The 15,667-nt window shown below is 44.3% G+C and overlaps 1 protein-coding gene across 2 annotated transcripts in view; it reads left to right on the top strand.

Moving 5' to 3' along the window:
* mcoln1a (mucolipin TRP cation channel 1a) overlaps nucleotides 1-15,667 on the top strand; it is an 80,215-nt gene that overhangs the window by 48,465 nt on the left and 16,083 nt on the right. For both annotated transcript variants that reach the window (XM_072564061.1, XM_072564060.1), the window contains 3 exons: nucleotides 8,093-8,189; nucleotides 9,869-9,968; nucleotides 11,613-11,722. In XM_072564061.1, coding sequence (XP_072420162.1) covers nucleotides 8,093-8,189; nucleotides 9,869-9,968; nucleotides 11,613-11,722 — 307 coding nt within the window. The remainder of the gene's footprint in view (nucleotides 1-8,092; nucleotides 8,190-9,868; nucleotides 9,969-11,612; nucleotides 11,723-15,667) is intronic.

Genomic DNA, 15,667 nt, shown 5'->3' with positions numbered 1-15,667 from the left:
TACATCACTATCGATTCAACAAAGCAAGTAGCTGAAGTCTCCAAGGTCTGTAGTCAGGTTGTGAATTATTTAGAGGTTACGACAACTAATGTTCCCGGTAGTGTCCTGTTTCAGGTGATTCAAGGTAAGCTGGAGGCAGATCTTTGGTAACCTCAGGACGTAGTGATAATATCATGAGTATGTTTTTTGAAGACCAATTACAATACTCATTGAAAGGTGTATCATTAAACATATGGATGATAATGGAAGGTTAGATGGGCTTCAGATTGGTTTCACTGATCGGTGCAGGATCGAGGGCAGAAGAGCCTGTACTGCAGTGTAATATGTTCTATAACACCAACTGCTTTCCACTGGTCATTACTGTGTGACTGTATGGACTGAGTGTGCCTCCTGTAGTTCATGTAACAACAAATGCAAAATTTTAAGATTATTTGCTCCCTTGGAGGGCAAATACTGCGAGTCTGTTTAGTCCAAATAACCTGTTTTAGCTTGTGTGTATCCATGTGCACAGTGTAACATCATCAAGCCTTTCTTACAACTAACTGTAGAACATAGAACAATACAGCACAGAACAGGCCCTTCGGCCCACGATGTTGTGCCGAACTTCTAACCTAGATTAAGCACCCATCTATGTACCTATCCAAATGCCGCTTAAAGGTCGCCAATGATTCTGACTCTACCACTCCCATGGGCAGCGCATTCCATGCCCCCACCACTCTCTGGGTAAAGAACCCACCCCTGACATCTCCCCTATACCTTCCACCCTTCACCTTAAATTTATGTCCCCTTGTAACACTCTGTTGTACCCGGGGAGAAAGTTTCTGACTGTCTTCTCTATCTATTCCTCTGATCATCTTATAAACCTCTATCAAGTCACCCCTCATCCTTCGCCGTTCTAACGAGAAAAGGCCGAGAACTCTCAACCTATCCTCGTGCGACCTATTCTCCATTCCAGGCAACATCCTGGTAAATCTTCTCTGCACCCTCTCCAAAGCTTCCACATCTTTCCTAAAGTGAGGCGACCAGAACTGCACACAGTACTCCAACTGTGGCCTAACCAAAGTCCTGTACAGCTGCAACATCACTTCACGACTCTTGAATTCAATCCCTCTGCTAATGAACGATAATACTCCATAGGCCTTCTTACAAACTCTATCCACCTGAGTGGCAACCTTCAAAGATCTATGTACATAGACCCCAAGATCCCTCTGTTCCTCCACCTGACCAAGAACCCTACCATTAACCCTGTATTCCGCATTCTTACTTGTTCTTCCAAAATGGACAACCTCACACTTGGCAGGGTTGAACTCCATCTGCCACTCCTCAGCCCAGCTCTGCATCATATCTAAGTCCCTCTGCAGCCGACAACAGCCCTCCTCACTGTCCACAACTCCACCTATCTTCGTATCATCTGCAAATTTACTGACCCACCCTTCGACTCCCTCATCTAAGTCATTAATAAACATTACAAACAGCAGAGGACCCAGAACTGATCCCTGCAGAACTCCACTTGTAACTGGGCTCCAGGCTGAATATTTACCATCTACCACCACTCTCTGCCTTCGACCGGTTAGCCAGTTTTCTATCCAATTGGCCAAATTTCCCTCTATCCCATGCCTCCTGACTTTCCGCATAAGCCTACCATGGGGAACCTTATCAAATGCCTTACTAAAATCCATGTACACTACATCCACTGCTCTACCCTCATCCACATGCTTGGTCACCTCCTCGAAGAATTCAATAAGACTTGTAAGGCAAGACCTACCCTTCACAAATCCGTGCTGGCTGTCCCTAATCAAGCAGTGTCTTTCCAGATACTCGCAAATCCTATCCCTCAGTACCCTTTCCATTACTTTGCCTACCACAGAAGTAAGACTAACTGGCCTGTAATTCCCGGGGTTATCCCTATTCCCTTTTTTGAACAGGGGCACAACATTCGCTACTCTCCAGTCCCCTGGTACCACCCCCGTTGCCAGTGAAGACGAGAAGATCATTGCCAACGGTACTGCAATTTCCTCTCTTGCTTCCCACATAATCCTAGGATATATCCCGTCAGGCCCGGGGGACTTGTCTATCCTCGAGTTGTTCAAAATGTCCAACACATCTTCCTTCCTAACAGGTATCTCTTCTAGCTTAACAGTCCGTTTCACACTCTCCTCTTCAACAATACGGTCCCTCTCGTTCGTAAATACTGAAGAGAAGTACCTCTCCTATCTCTTCCGACTCAATACACAGTCTCCCACTACTGTCCTTGATCGGACCTACCCTCGTTCTCGTCATTCTCAGGTTTCTCACATACGCATAAAATGCCTTGGGGTTATTCTTGATCCTATCCGCCAAGGATTTTTCATGCCCTCTCTTAGCTCTCCTAATCCCTTTCTTCAGGTCCCTTCTGGCTATCCTGTATCCCTCCACTGCTCTGTCTGAACCCTGTTTCCTCAACCTTATGTAAGCCTCCTCCTTTACTAGACATTCAACCTCCCTCGTCAACCAAGGCTCCCTCACACGACCATTTCTTTCCTGCCTGATAGGTACATACATATCATGAAAGGTACATTTCTCAGGCCCACAAGTGTCCAGGCAGGTTTTTAACCTGTTAGCTTACAGCAAAGGAGCTTTCAGTAGATTGTCATGCTTCAAGTGACCCAAGTGAGGCAAAGTATCCGATTGTTGCACCCTCAGGTCACCTACTGTGATTGGGATAATGAGTATCTCTCTCCGGCTGACAACACATTCACTGTGAAATGGAATACAGTGCCAACTACCTCATTAAAAAGGTTTCATCCGAATTATTTTATTAGTTGCTATGTTCCTTGATCCATTCATACTTTCCTGTTAACCCCTTCTGTACAGGGCTCTAACCTTTGACCCAACTCCAACTTAGCCTGGATTTATACAGCTGTTCGGAAACTGGGTGAGCCCAGATGTTGAGTGCGCCATTGCTCATGTTTCATCCTGACCAGCTACAATATTCCATGATAATGTTCTATGTTAACGTAACTGTTGCAGCCCTCGGAGACTTACTAATAAGAACTGCCCTGTGTGAAGCAAACTGGAGCAGTACCTACTTCAGACCTTTGTGTGTTGTTAAACTGGGACAAGTGAGTGAGTGAGGGTGTGGTGTGGGGTGCATTCATAGTTGGAAAACTTCTCAGTGCATTTCTGTTCTAGGCACCAGACATGAGTGAGAGACGTGTGGGCCGATTGGAGTAGTAAGGATAGGAGGGGTCCTATACCCCATTGAGAGCCAGGAGAAAGTGAAGGTTGTTGGGGATAGGTAGGAATGTAGAGTTGAGGCCATAATAGGATTAGCCATGATCCTAGTGAATGGAAGAAGAGCCTGGAAGGACTAATGGTCTACTCCTAATTGATATACATATATGCAAAGCTCTTGATCAGATGAGCCAATGAGCCAAGGAGTGTAGATGGAGTTTAATTTAGGTAAGTAGAGGTCCTGTGTTTGGAAAAGCAAATCAAGGCAGGGCTTATATACTTAATGGTAAGGTCCTAGGGAATGTTGCTGCACATGTTGTTGAAGTTCTAAATTGGAGAAAGGCCAATTTTGACAGTACTAAGCAGGAACTTTTGAAAGCTGATTAGAGGCAGATGTTCGCAGGTAAAGGGATGGCTGGAAGATGGGAAGCCTTCAGAAATGAGATAACAAGAATCCAGACAAAGTATATTCTTGTCAGGGTGAAAGGGAAGGCTGGTAGGTGTAAGGAATGCTAGATGACTAAAGAAATTGAGGGTTTGGTTAAGAAAAAGAAGTAGTATAGGTAGGATAGATGAAGTGAATCCTTAGAATAGTATGAAGAAAGTGGGAGTATACTTAAGAGGGAAATCAGGAGGGCAAAACGGGGACATAGCTTTGGCAGCTAGAAATAAGGAGAATCCAAAGAATTTTTACAAATATATTAAGGACAAAAGGGTAACTAGGGAGAAAATAGGGCCCCTCAAAGATCAGCAAGGCGGCCTTTATGTGGAGCCACAGAAAATGGGGGAGATACTAAATTAATATTTTGCATCAATATTTACTGTGAAAAAGATATGAAAAATGTAGACTGTACGGAAATAGATGGTGACATCTTGCAAAATGTCCAGATTACAGAGGTGGAAATGCTGGATGTCTTGAAAAGGTTAAAAATGGATAAATCCCCAGAACCTGATCAGGTGTACCCAAGAACTCTGTGGGAAGCTAGAGAAGTGATCGCTGGGCCTCTTGCTGAGATATTTGTATCATCGATAGTCACAGAGGAGGTGCCGGAAGACTGGAGGTTGGCAAACATGGTGCCACTGTTTAAGAAGGGCGGTAAAGACAAACCAGGGAACTATAGACCGGTGAGCCTGACCTCGATGGTGGGCAAGTTGTTGGAGGGAATCCTGAGGGACAGGATGTACAAGGCAAGGACTGATTAGGGATAAGGTAAAATAGTCAACATGGCTTTGTGCGTGGGAAATCATGTCTCACAAACTTGATGGAGTTTTTTGAAGAAGTAACAAAGAAGATTGATGAGGGCAAAGCAGTAGATGTGATCGATATGGACTTCAGTAAGGCGTTCTACAAGGTTCCCCATGGGAGACTGATTAGCAAAGTTAGATCTCATGGAGTACAGGGAGAACTAGCCATTTGGATACAGAACTGGCTCAAAGGTAGAAGACAGAGGGTGGTGGTGGAGGGTTGTTTTTCAGAATGGAGGCCTGTGACCAGTGGAGTGCCACAAGGATCGGTGCTGGGCCCTCTACTTTTTGTCATTTACATAAATGATTTGGATGCAAGCATAAGAGGCACAGTTAGTAAGTTTGCAGATGACACCAAAATTGGAGGTATAGTGGACAGCGAAGATTACAACAGGATCTGGACCAGATGGGCCGAGAAGTGGCAGAAGGAGTTTAATTCAGATAAATGTGAGGTGCTGCATTTTGGGAAAGCACATCTTAGCAGGACTTATACATTTAATGGTAAGGTCCTAGGGAGTGTTGCTGAACAAAGAGACCTTGGAATGCAGGTTCATAGCTCCTTGAAAGTGGAGTCGCAGGTAGATAGGATAGTGAAGAAGGCGTTTGGTATGCTTTCCTTTATCAATCAGAGTATTGAGCACAGGGAGTTGGGAGGTTGTATTGCAGCTGTACAGGACATTGGTTAGGCCACTGTTGGAATATTGCATGCAATTCTGGTCTCCTTCCTATCGGAAAGATGTTGCAAAACTTGAAAGGTTTCAGAAAAGATTTAGAAAGATGTTGCCAGGGTTGGAGGATCTGAGCTACAGGGAGAGGCTGAACAGGCTGGGACTGTTTTCCCTGGATCGTCGGAGGCTGAGGGGTGACCTTATAGGGGTTTACAAAATCATGAGGGGCATGGATAGGATAAATAGACAAAGTCTTTTCCCTTGGGTCGGGGAGTCCAGAACTAGAGGGTGTAGGTTTAGGGTGAGAGAGGAAAGATATAAAAGAGACTTAAGGGGCAACTTTTTCACACAGAGGGTGGTACGTGTATGGAATGAGCTGCCAGAGGATGTGGTGGAGGCTGGTACAATTGCAACATTTAAGAGGCATTTGGATGGATATATGAATAGGAAGGGTTTGGAGGGATATGGGCCGGGTGCTAGCAGGTGGGACTAGATTGGGTTGGGATATCTGGTCGGCATGGACAGGTTGGACCGAAGGGTCTGTTTCCATGCTGTACATCTCTATGACTTTAAACAGACCTTGGAGTGCAATTTCACAGCTGCTTGAAGGTGGAATCTCAGGACGATAGGATAGGGACGAAGGCAATTGGTCTGCTTTCCTTTATTGATCAGAGCATTAAATATAGACATTGGGAGGTCAAGTTGTGGCTGTACAGTACATTGGTTTGGCCACTTTTGGACTACTGTGTACAATTCTGGTTTCCCTTCTCGCAGAAGGATGTTGTGAAACTTGGAAGTGTTCATAAAAGACTTGCAAACATGTTGACAGGGTTGGAGGTTTGAGCTACAGGGAGAGGCTGAATAGGCTGGGGCTGTTTTCCCTGGAGCATCGGAGGCTGAGGGGTGACTTTAGAAGTTTTTAAAATCATGAGGAGCATGGATAGGATAAATAGACAAGGTATTTTCCCTGGATTGGGGGAGTCAAGAACTCAAGGGCATAGGTTTAGGGTAAGAGGGGAAAAATTTAAAACTGACTTAAGAGGCCACCTTTTCACCCATAAGGTGGTGCCTTATGGAATGAGCTGCCAGAGGAAGTAGTGGAGGTTGATACAATTGCAACATTTAAAAAGCATCTGGATGGTTTATGAGTAGTAAAGGTTTAGAGAGATATGGACAAAATGCTGGCAAATGGGGCTAGATTAGTTTAGGATACCTGGTTGGCATGGACGAGTTTGACCGAAGGGTCTGTTTCTATGCTGTTTATCCCTATGACTCCAAGTATAATTACTTACATTTAAAAAAAATTAATTGGCCAGAGACACACTGTTTAATGGAGCCTCAAACTGGAAATCTTCTGGTCCAGTTCTAATGGAACTGCATTTGAAACAGTTCCAAAAAGGTCCATTCAATTGACTTCTGTGATGGAGTAAACCTATGAGGGAAGGTCAGACAGGATCAGCCTCTATCCATTAGAGCTTGGAAGAATGAGGTGATCTCACTAAAATGCTCAAGACCCTAAGAGGACGATGAAGGATGTTTCCTCTTGTGGAAGAGGCCAGAACCAGGGACAATGTTAAAAGAAGAGATCTGACATGTAAGATGGAGAGGAAGCGAAATATTTGGTCATGAATCTGTGAAACGCGTAGCCCAGAGAACGCTGGAGGAACTGGGTCAATGACTGTTTAAGGCAGCTAAGGTAGGTAGATTCTTGACAAACGAGAGAGTTGAAAGGTATATGGTGTAGTTAGGAATGTGGAGTTGAAGCCACAAACAGATCAGCCATTATCTTATCAAATGGTGGAGCAGGTTTAACGAGCTAATTGGCCTACTCCTGATTTATGTGCCCATGTGTACGTGTCATGTTGAGCCACTTGTGTTGAAACATCCAGAGTTGTCTGATAATTATACTTTGCTGGGAAACCCAAAATTGTCAATGGAAGGGAGATATAATTCCTTGTCAGCGCTCGGAAGAGGTGAGGGATGAGTTAATTGGACATGGTTACATTTAACTTGCTGCTAGTTGTTTCAGTCTCTCTTAATGCTCACCTGATGCAAGTTGACATCATAAAAATAAGGCATTCCGATTTTGCCAGCACTTCAAGAGAATCTGTTTGTTCCACATCTCTGCTGTTTCCCAATTTCCGTGCCAACCTTTCAAGTGGGCAAGTTATTGGAGGGCATCCTAAGGAAAGGCAAGGACTGATTAGGGATAGTCAACATGGCTTTGTGCATGGGGCTGTTTTTCCTGGAGTGTCAGAGTTTGAGGGGTGACTTTATAGAGGTTTACAAAATCATGAGGGGCATGGATAGAATAAGTAGACAAAGTCTTTTCCATGGGGTGGGGGAGTCCAAACTAGAGGGCGTAGGTTTAGGGTGAGAAGGGAAAGCTATAAAAGAGACATATGGGGCAACTTTTTCCACACTGAGGGTAGTACGCATATGGAATGAGCTGCCAGAGGATGTGGTGGAGGCTGGTACAATTGCAACATTTAAAAGGCGTTTGGATGGGTTAGTGAATAGAAAGGGTTTGAAGGGATATGGGCTGGGTGCTGGTAGGTGGGATTAGATTGGGTTGGGATATTTGCTCGGCATGGATGGGTTGGACCGAAGGGTCTGTTTCCATGCTGTACATCTCTATGACTCTTAAGTGTTTCTCAATGCGTTTTCAAAAGCTCCATTGTGTCTATTTTGGGCAGTGCATTGTATGTCAGGTCATGCCTCAGATGTGATCTGTAATTTTTATTAGCTTAGTGATGATGGTCCATGCAGTCTAAGCCTTGGCATTCATAGTCAGTCTCCTAAGGTGCTGACCAGTTTTGCACTCTGCCCCTGTGTTGAGCTGGGACAACATTTGACCATGATTTGGAAGGTTTTGTCTGTTCACTGTGAAAACTGATAGATGGGGAATGGCGAATTGTACTGTTGCAAGTAACCTGTTAAAACCTATTCTGAATTTGTGTTCTCAGGCTGATAGATGTCTCCATAAGATTTAAACTGAAGGCAATTAACATTCAGACCATTATCAACCATGAAATCCCAGATTGTTACACGTTTCAGATTCTAGTAAGTACAATCCTCATTTTTGTTTTTGTAAATGGCCTGTTCCTCTCCCTTCAAGTGGCTTGCCTAATATTAAGCTCACTTGCATGTTAACTTGTGGAAGAATTAGTCCATCCAGCCATATGATAGGATGAACAGGAAGGAGCTAATCTTGACTTGGCGGCACAGCCAATAGCTGAACTTGGGTCTGTCTACTGACTCTCCTAGGACTGCAGTGGTTTGAGAAGACCGCTCATCAGTGCCTTCTCAAGGGCAGTCAGGAACGCTGGCCTGAACAGCATCACCAGAATAGAGAAATGTATTTTAGGGAACAAAAAACCTTTGTATTTTGTCATACTGCCGTATTTCTGTTTGAGTTAACATGTCACTATGGACCCATTGACCAATCCCAATGTTAGAATGATCAGGAATAGATGAAGCTCTCTCCTCTTGTAGTGAGAAGTAGAAGGTCTGATGTATTAAAGATCTTTAAAGTTTCAGAAGGTTTCATTGGAGTGGAGACGGAGAGAATGTTCCCACTTGTGGGAAGAGCAAAATTGGAAGCCATGGTGGTTACCAAGAAATAAATCAGGAATTTGAAAGAAACGTTTTTACATTGTTAAAGGTGAGACCAAGGTACGAGTCGAGTTGAACAGTACAGATTTATTTAAGGGGACTAAATGCGTATGAGGGAATGATACTACAAGTTAGGTGAAGCATGGGAAGTTGCTCAAGTGGTGTGCAAACACTAGCATTGTCTAGTTGGGCTAAATGGCCGCTCTGTCCCAAGCAATTTTCTTTAAAAAGCAGTTGATCGTTTGTAAACCCTCCATTCATTCAGTAGTAATTGTGCTGTCCAGCGTGGGACTGATCACCCAGACTGGCTGCAGGTTTAATTCCATTCGGAGGAGTTTACTACTATCAGCTGGGGCTACTATGGGTGCCTGCCATCTTGAATCTGTGGAGGAGTGTAGCAGAAGCTAAATTTCCTTCTATCTACTCCTGTCCAGCGATGTCCTGTCGTCATTCTAGCTGTCACAAAAAGTAAGAACAAAAGGCCAAGTTCAGGACTGGCTGTGATGCTCCTTGCAGTTAGACTGCGTTCACTGTTTGGACTCTTCAGTAATGTGGAAGGGCTGCCTGGGGCATGATAGGATCTGTAACCCCAGTAGCTGCATGACACAGTGAGGTGATGCTGTTGCTTGTCAAATGAGGAATGGTTGAGGACTCTTCAGTCTCTACTTGATGGAGTTTAGAATGAACAGGGGATCGAATTGAAACTTGCTGAGAGGTCTTGATAGAATGGTCATTGGGAAGATGCTAAGAGAGTTGAGGGTCTTATCACAACCTGTCACACAGATTCCGAGTGAAGGGCTCCTTTAGAACCGAGAGTCGTACCCTTTGATCAGGAGAAATTCCTTCAGCCAGGTGGTTGTGAATCTGTGGAATTCATTGCTGCAGAAGCCTATGAAGGCCAACTGATTGTGCATTTAAGACAAAGGTAGGTTGGTTCGTGAGGGGATCAAACATTGCGGGTAGAAGGAAGAGAATGTTTCTCAAACCAACATCAGCCATAATCATGTGGCAGAGCAAACTTGTTGGGCCAACTGGCTTAATTCTGCTCTTGTATCTTATGACACTGGGGATTGTGGTGTTGAGAGCACAAAAGCAGGTGGTGACTAATTATTTCTGTTCCCTTTCAGATCCTGTTTGATAATAAAGCACACAGTGGCCGGATAAAGATCACCCTGGATAATGATGTGGTTATTAATGAATGTGTTGATCCCAGTGTTCTTGGATATGGTAAGGATATCTAATGGAGAGTCCTGAAGGCCTGTCTGATATACAGTCAGTAGGGAGATAGTGGGGCTTTGGGATTAAGGGGAGAGCACAGGACATTGGGATTAGGTTTGGGATTGACACAGATCAATGGAAAGTGAGTTAGGCAATGGGATTAGTTTGGGAATGACCTGGCACAAGGCACACCTTCAAACGTGTATTGATCACGTGACTTTTATAGCTCTGACAAGTACCATGGGGCATTTCGTTACACTGCAGACATTATGCAAATGTTAGTTATTGTAGTACACTCAGCACAGGCCAAAAGGCTATATTGCCCCGTCGCCTCTGGTGTTCTGCCTTGATTCAGTTAAACTATCCATACTAATAATAGTTGTAAACAGATTCTCAGAATGGGCTGACACTTTGTTACACCCCACAGTTGAACCAAGGCTACAAAGGAGCGGTTGGCTATGACACAAGGTGCCCACAAAGGTGACACACCTCCTGTATTGATGGAATGTAATTCTACAGATGAGCCCTAATGGGATACAGTTCCAATTGCAAAGCTTATCCATGCGGCCATTTGTAATGGCCAGGAATTCTACTACCGCTCCCCCCCCCCCCCCCCCCCCCCCACCACCATCACCGCCGGAGCCACTCTGTCTCTCCTGACCTGTTGCATGCTGTTGGCTTCTTGCGCTCTCTCAAAAGTCCAATAATAATCTCAAACTAGTCCCTGACGTTGATAGGAACCCTGTTGCTAGCTCCCAGCCAAAACTGAGCTGGAGACTAGGGCAGACTTACAATTTTATGTCACCGTCCTGAATTGCAAAGTGCTTTGCAGACAATCCACGTCTCTGTAGTGTTCTCACTGTGTAATGTGGCAAGTACTATGATCCTTCATGTACCTAAAGGGAGCGCTAACTGTACCTCAGGTCAATGAATGAAAGTTAGGGCCCCTGACAGTGCAACATTGCAGTAGCATCAGTACATTACTGCATATTGTTCTGAGAACATTTAACACCTATCATGTTCTTTGTTAAACAGTTTTTCCCAGAAATCACGACTGACTTTGGATTGACTTGCAGGGTAGCTTCCATTGCATGAAAGGAGCTGTTTAACATTATGATGTGCCTGTCTGCTTATTGTTTGACACTCATTAATCCACCTAAACACCCAGGAACTAGCCCCACACCTTATGCCTCCAGGCATGCACCACATCCTCTTCTACCTACCCGGATGGTGGAAACTGGTTCAATAGTTTTTTTTTGTGTATAATAGTTTTAAATATTTGAAAACTTGCTGGGAATGGGGCTAATTGCAGAGCCCTACAGAAAAGCTCATACAGGATAAATTGACTGAATGGTGGTCTCCTATAACACCTGACTTTATCTGGATGTCTGATTGTAACTGGGTGTTAAATTTTGTTGTCACTAGCTCAGTATGAGTGTGAATTATTCACCTGATTGAATTCCAAATGGTAGGGTTAACAATGCAACATCCAGGGAACATAACAAACAGCCTATGCCAGTTGAAATAGTGGGAAGGTTGAAAGGCTGTGCATTGTCCTGATTGCTCAAGATTTCTGCAGTGGGTTAATTCATCCTCCCCCCATTCTGTATATCTAAAGACTTTATTTTTCTCTCCACCTCCTCCAAAATGCAGCTAATAACGACGCTGGACGATTGATCTTTGACATTTTTATTATTTTGTTGTGTATGCTTTCATTTGTCCTGTGCACAAGATCAGTTATCCGAGGACTCCTGCTGCAACATGTGAGTATATTTACGTTTGAAAACGTAGATGGGTGGGTTAGCAAGTTTGCAGATGACACAAAGATCAGTAGAATTGTGGATAATGTAGAAGGCTGTCAAAGGATACATCGGGATATAGATCAGAGATATGCTGGAGAAATAGCAGATGGATTTAATCTGGTCAAGAGTGTGATGTTGCATTTTGGATGATCAAATGTTAAGGAGAAGTGTACAGTTAATGGCAGGACTCTGAACAGCACTGATCTATAGAGGGATCTTGGGCTTCAAGTCCATAGCTCCCTGAAAGTGGCCATGCAAATAGATAGGGTGGTAAAGAAGACATATGATATGCTTGCCTTTATTGGTTGGGGAACTGAGTACAAGAGTCAGGATGTCATGTTGCAGCTTGATAAGACTTTGGTTAGGCTACGCTTGGAGTATTGTATTCAGTTCTGGTCACTACATAACAGAAGTATGTTGAAGCTTTAGAGAGGGTGGAGAAGAGGTTGACCAGGTTTTTTTTTAAGAATTCATTTGTGTAATGTGGGTGTTGCTGGTTTGCCTCCATTGATTGCCTGTCCCTAGTTGCCCTTGAGAAGGTGGTGGTGAACTGCCTCTTTGATCTGCTTCAGTCTACCTGCTGTGGGTTGACCCACAATGCCATTAGGGAAGGAATTCCAGGATTATGACCCAGCGAGAGTAAAGGAACAACGATATTTTTCCAAGTCAAGACAGTGGAGGGGGCTTGAAATTGGAGGTATTCCCATGTATCTACTGCCCTTGTCCTTCTAGATGGAATTGGTTGTGGGTTTAGAAGGTGCTGTCGTAGGATTTCTGGTGAGTTCCTGCCATGCATCTTGCAGATAGGAGCAGTAGTGCGTACTAAACATTGGTGATGGAGGGAGGGGATGCTTGTAGGTGTAGTGCCAATTAGATGGGTTGCTTTGTCCTGATGGTGTCAAGCTTCTTGAGTGTTGGTAAAGCTGCACCCATCCGGGCAAGTGGGGAGTTTTCCATCACACTCCTGACTTGTGCTTTTGTAGATGTTGGACAGGCTTTGAGAGTCAGAAAGTGAGTTACTTGGTTCTGATGTGCAGTTGTAGCCAATGTGTTTATGTGGTGAGTCCAGTTGAGTTTTTGGCCTGTGGAAGCCCTCTGGATGTTGGTAATGGGGGATTCAGTGATGGTAATACTGTTGAATGACAAGGGGTGGTGGTTAGATTGTCTGTTATTAGTAATGGGTACAACCTGGCATTTGTGTGATGTGAATGTTACTTGCCACTTAGCCCAAGAATCAAGACTGTGGTGCTGAAAAAGTGCAACAGGTCAAGCAACGTCCAAGGAGCAGGAGAGTCTATGTTTCAGGCCCTTCATCAAGGGCTTATACCCGAAACATCAATTCTCTTGCTCCTCGGATGCTGCCTGACCTGCTGTACTTTGCCACTACCACACTCTCAACTCTGATCTCCAGCACCTGCAGTCCTTACTTTCTCTCACTTGTCAGCCCAAGCCTGGAAATTGTCCAGATCTTGTTTTATTTTGAGGAATTACGAATGGTGCTGAACGTAGTGCAATCATCAGCGAACCTTTATGGAGGGGAAGGTTATTGATGAAGCAGCTGAAGCTGGTCAGGCCTAGGGCATTACCCTAAGGAACTCCCGCAGAGCTGAGACAACCTCCTACAACTATAACCATCATCCTATGTGTCAGGTATGGCTCCAACCACCAGAGAGTTTGCTCCTGATACCCAAAGAATCCAGTTTTGCTCGGGCTCCTTAATATCACACTCAGTCAAATGCAGCATTGATGTAAATGGTTGTCACTCTCACCTCACCTCTGGAATTCAGCATTTTGTTTGTGTTTGAACTAAGGCTGTAATGAGATCAGGAGCTAGTGGACCTGGTGGAACCCAAAATGGGCATTGCTGAGCGGGTGCTACCTGATGGCAATGTTGATGACACCTTCCATCACTACTGATGATCAAGCAGAGACTGATGGTGCATTAATTGGCTGAGTTGGATTTGTCCTGCTTTTTAATGTACAGGACATACTTGGGCAATTATCTACATTGTCAGGTAGACAATGGATGCTGCCTAGATTAGAGGGTATAAACTATAAGGAGAGGCTAGAAAAACTCAGGTTGTTTTCTCTGGAGTGCAGAGAGTGAGGGGAGAACTAATAATAGTTTACAAAGTTGAGATGCATAGATAAGGCTAGAATCTTTCCCAGAGTTGAAATGTGTATTACGAGAGGGCATGCATTTAAGGTGAGAGAGGCAAAGTTCAAAGGAAGTGTGATGGGCAAATTGTTTTTGCACAGTGGTAGGCGTTGGAATGTGCTGCTAGAGTGGGGCTAGGGGCAGAGGCAGATACGATTGGGGCGTTTAAGGGGCCTTTTTAGATGGGTGCATGAATAAACAAAGAATGAAGGTATATGGATAAACGGCAGACTAAAGGGATTGGTTTAATTTGGCATCATGTTCAGCACAACATCCTGGGTTGAAGGGCCTGTTCCTGTGCTGTACTGTTACGTTTGATCTTTCTGTTGTACAAAGGTGGTGCCCGGGGAGGCAGAACCATCTCCCCCAGTTTCTGGCCCTGTAATAAACATGAGCACTACCAGCTCACGTATATAGGGTGACCCTGTTTGTGATGCTTGTGCAAGGCTGCTTACTGAGCCTTTGAGTCATTCAGCATAGAAACAGGCCCTTCAACCCACCATGTCTGTGCTGACCATCAAACTGTACTAATCCTATATACTTACACTTCGTCCATTGCCCTCTATGCCCTGCCATTTTAACTGCTCGTCCAGATGCTTCTTAAATGTTACAAGAGTGCCTGCTTCCACCCCCTCACAGGCAGCACATTTCATATTTCTACCAGCCTCTGGGTCAATAAAGGTCTCTGTACACTAATTCCATTTTCCAGCCTTGGAGGTTATGGCAACACAAGTGAGGGCTCAATATGCCACAGTCCCCAGAGGAGGGTAAAAAGTTGAGAAGAGCTTGAAAAGGAAAGCAAAGCGAGTGCATGAGAAAATAGGAGAGTTGAATAAAGGAAATCCCTGAGAGTTTAAAAAAATTACTTATATATAAAGACCAGGCGAATACGTAGGGTCCATTAGGGATATAGAGGTAATCTGTAAACGTACAAGAATGTCTCTGTGACTGGAAGCTTGCTTCGCACAAAGCTTGGGATAGGGGCTTTTGCTGTTTGTGGTGGACATTAATGATTTGGATTTAACTGAAGGGCTGTGATGTTGTTGGTTGCGGATGACACATTGTTCATATAGTAAATAGTTTGAAGGATAGAGTCATAGTTGTACAGCGCAAATAGACTGTTCAGTCCAACCCAAAATTAATCTAGTTCCATTTACCAGCATTTAGCCCATATCCCTGTAAACCAGGTTGCACCTGAACTGCAGGGGTACTAATATCGTGGATGGGAAGTTTGCTAGAGCTCTTCAGGAGGGTTTGAACTAGTTTGGCAGGGGGTTGGGGACCAGAGCTAAAGATCAAAGGGTGGGGTAGCTGGTGACAGGCAGATACAGCATGCAGAGAGTCTGTGAAGAAGGATAGACAGTTGATTAGACAAATTTGCAGTCAGTGTGATGGGTTGAAGTGTGTATATTTTAATGCAAGAAGTGTCAGGAATAAAGGTGATTAATTTGGAGCATGGACCAGTACTTGGAACAACAATTTTGTGGCCATTAAGGAGACTTTGATATCACAGATGCAGGAATGGATGTTCCGCGGTTTTGATGTTTTAAAAGGAATAAGGAAGGAGGTAAAAGAGGTGGGGGAGTGGCATTGCTAATCAGGGATAGCTGCAGAAAGGCAGTTTGTTGAGGCGGGTTTGTCTACACAGTCTGTATGTCTGGAAGTCAGAAACAGGAAAGGAGTATTCTATTGGGAGTTTTCTACAGGCCCTGCAATAGAAGCACCATCACAGAGGAGTAGACTGGGGG

This window comes from Chiloscyllium punctatum, chromosome 46 (genome assembly GCF_047496795.1).
Source record: "Chiloscyllium punctatum isolate Juve2018m chromosome 46, sChiPun1.3, whole genome shotgun sequence".
Taxonomy (NCBI): domain Eukaryota; kingdom Metazoa; phylum Chordata; class Chondrichthyes; order Orectolobiformes; family Hemiscylliidae; genus Chiloscyllium; species Chiloscyllium punctatum.
The sequence above is the reverse complement of the archived record's forward strand: the minus strand, read 5'-3'. Positions and strand labels throughout refer to the sequence as shown.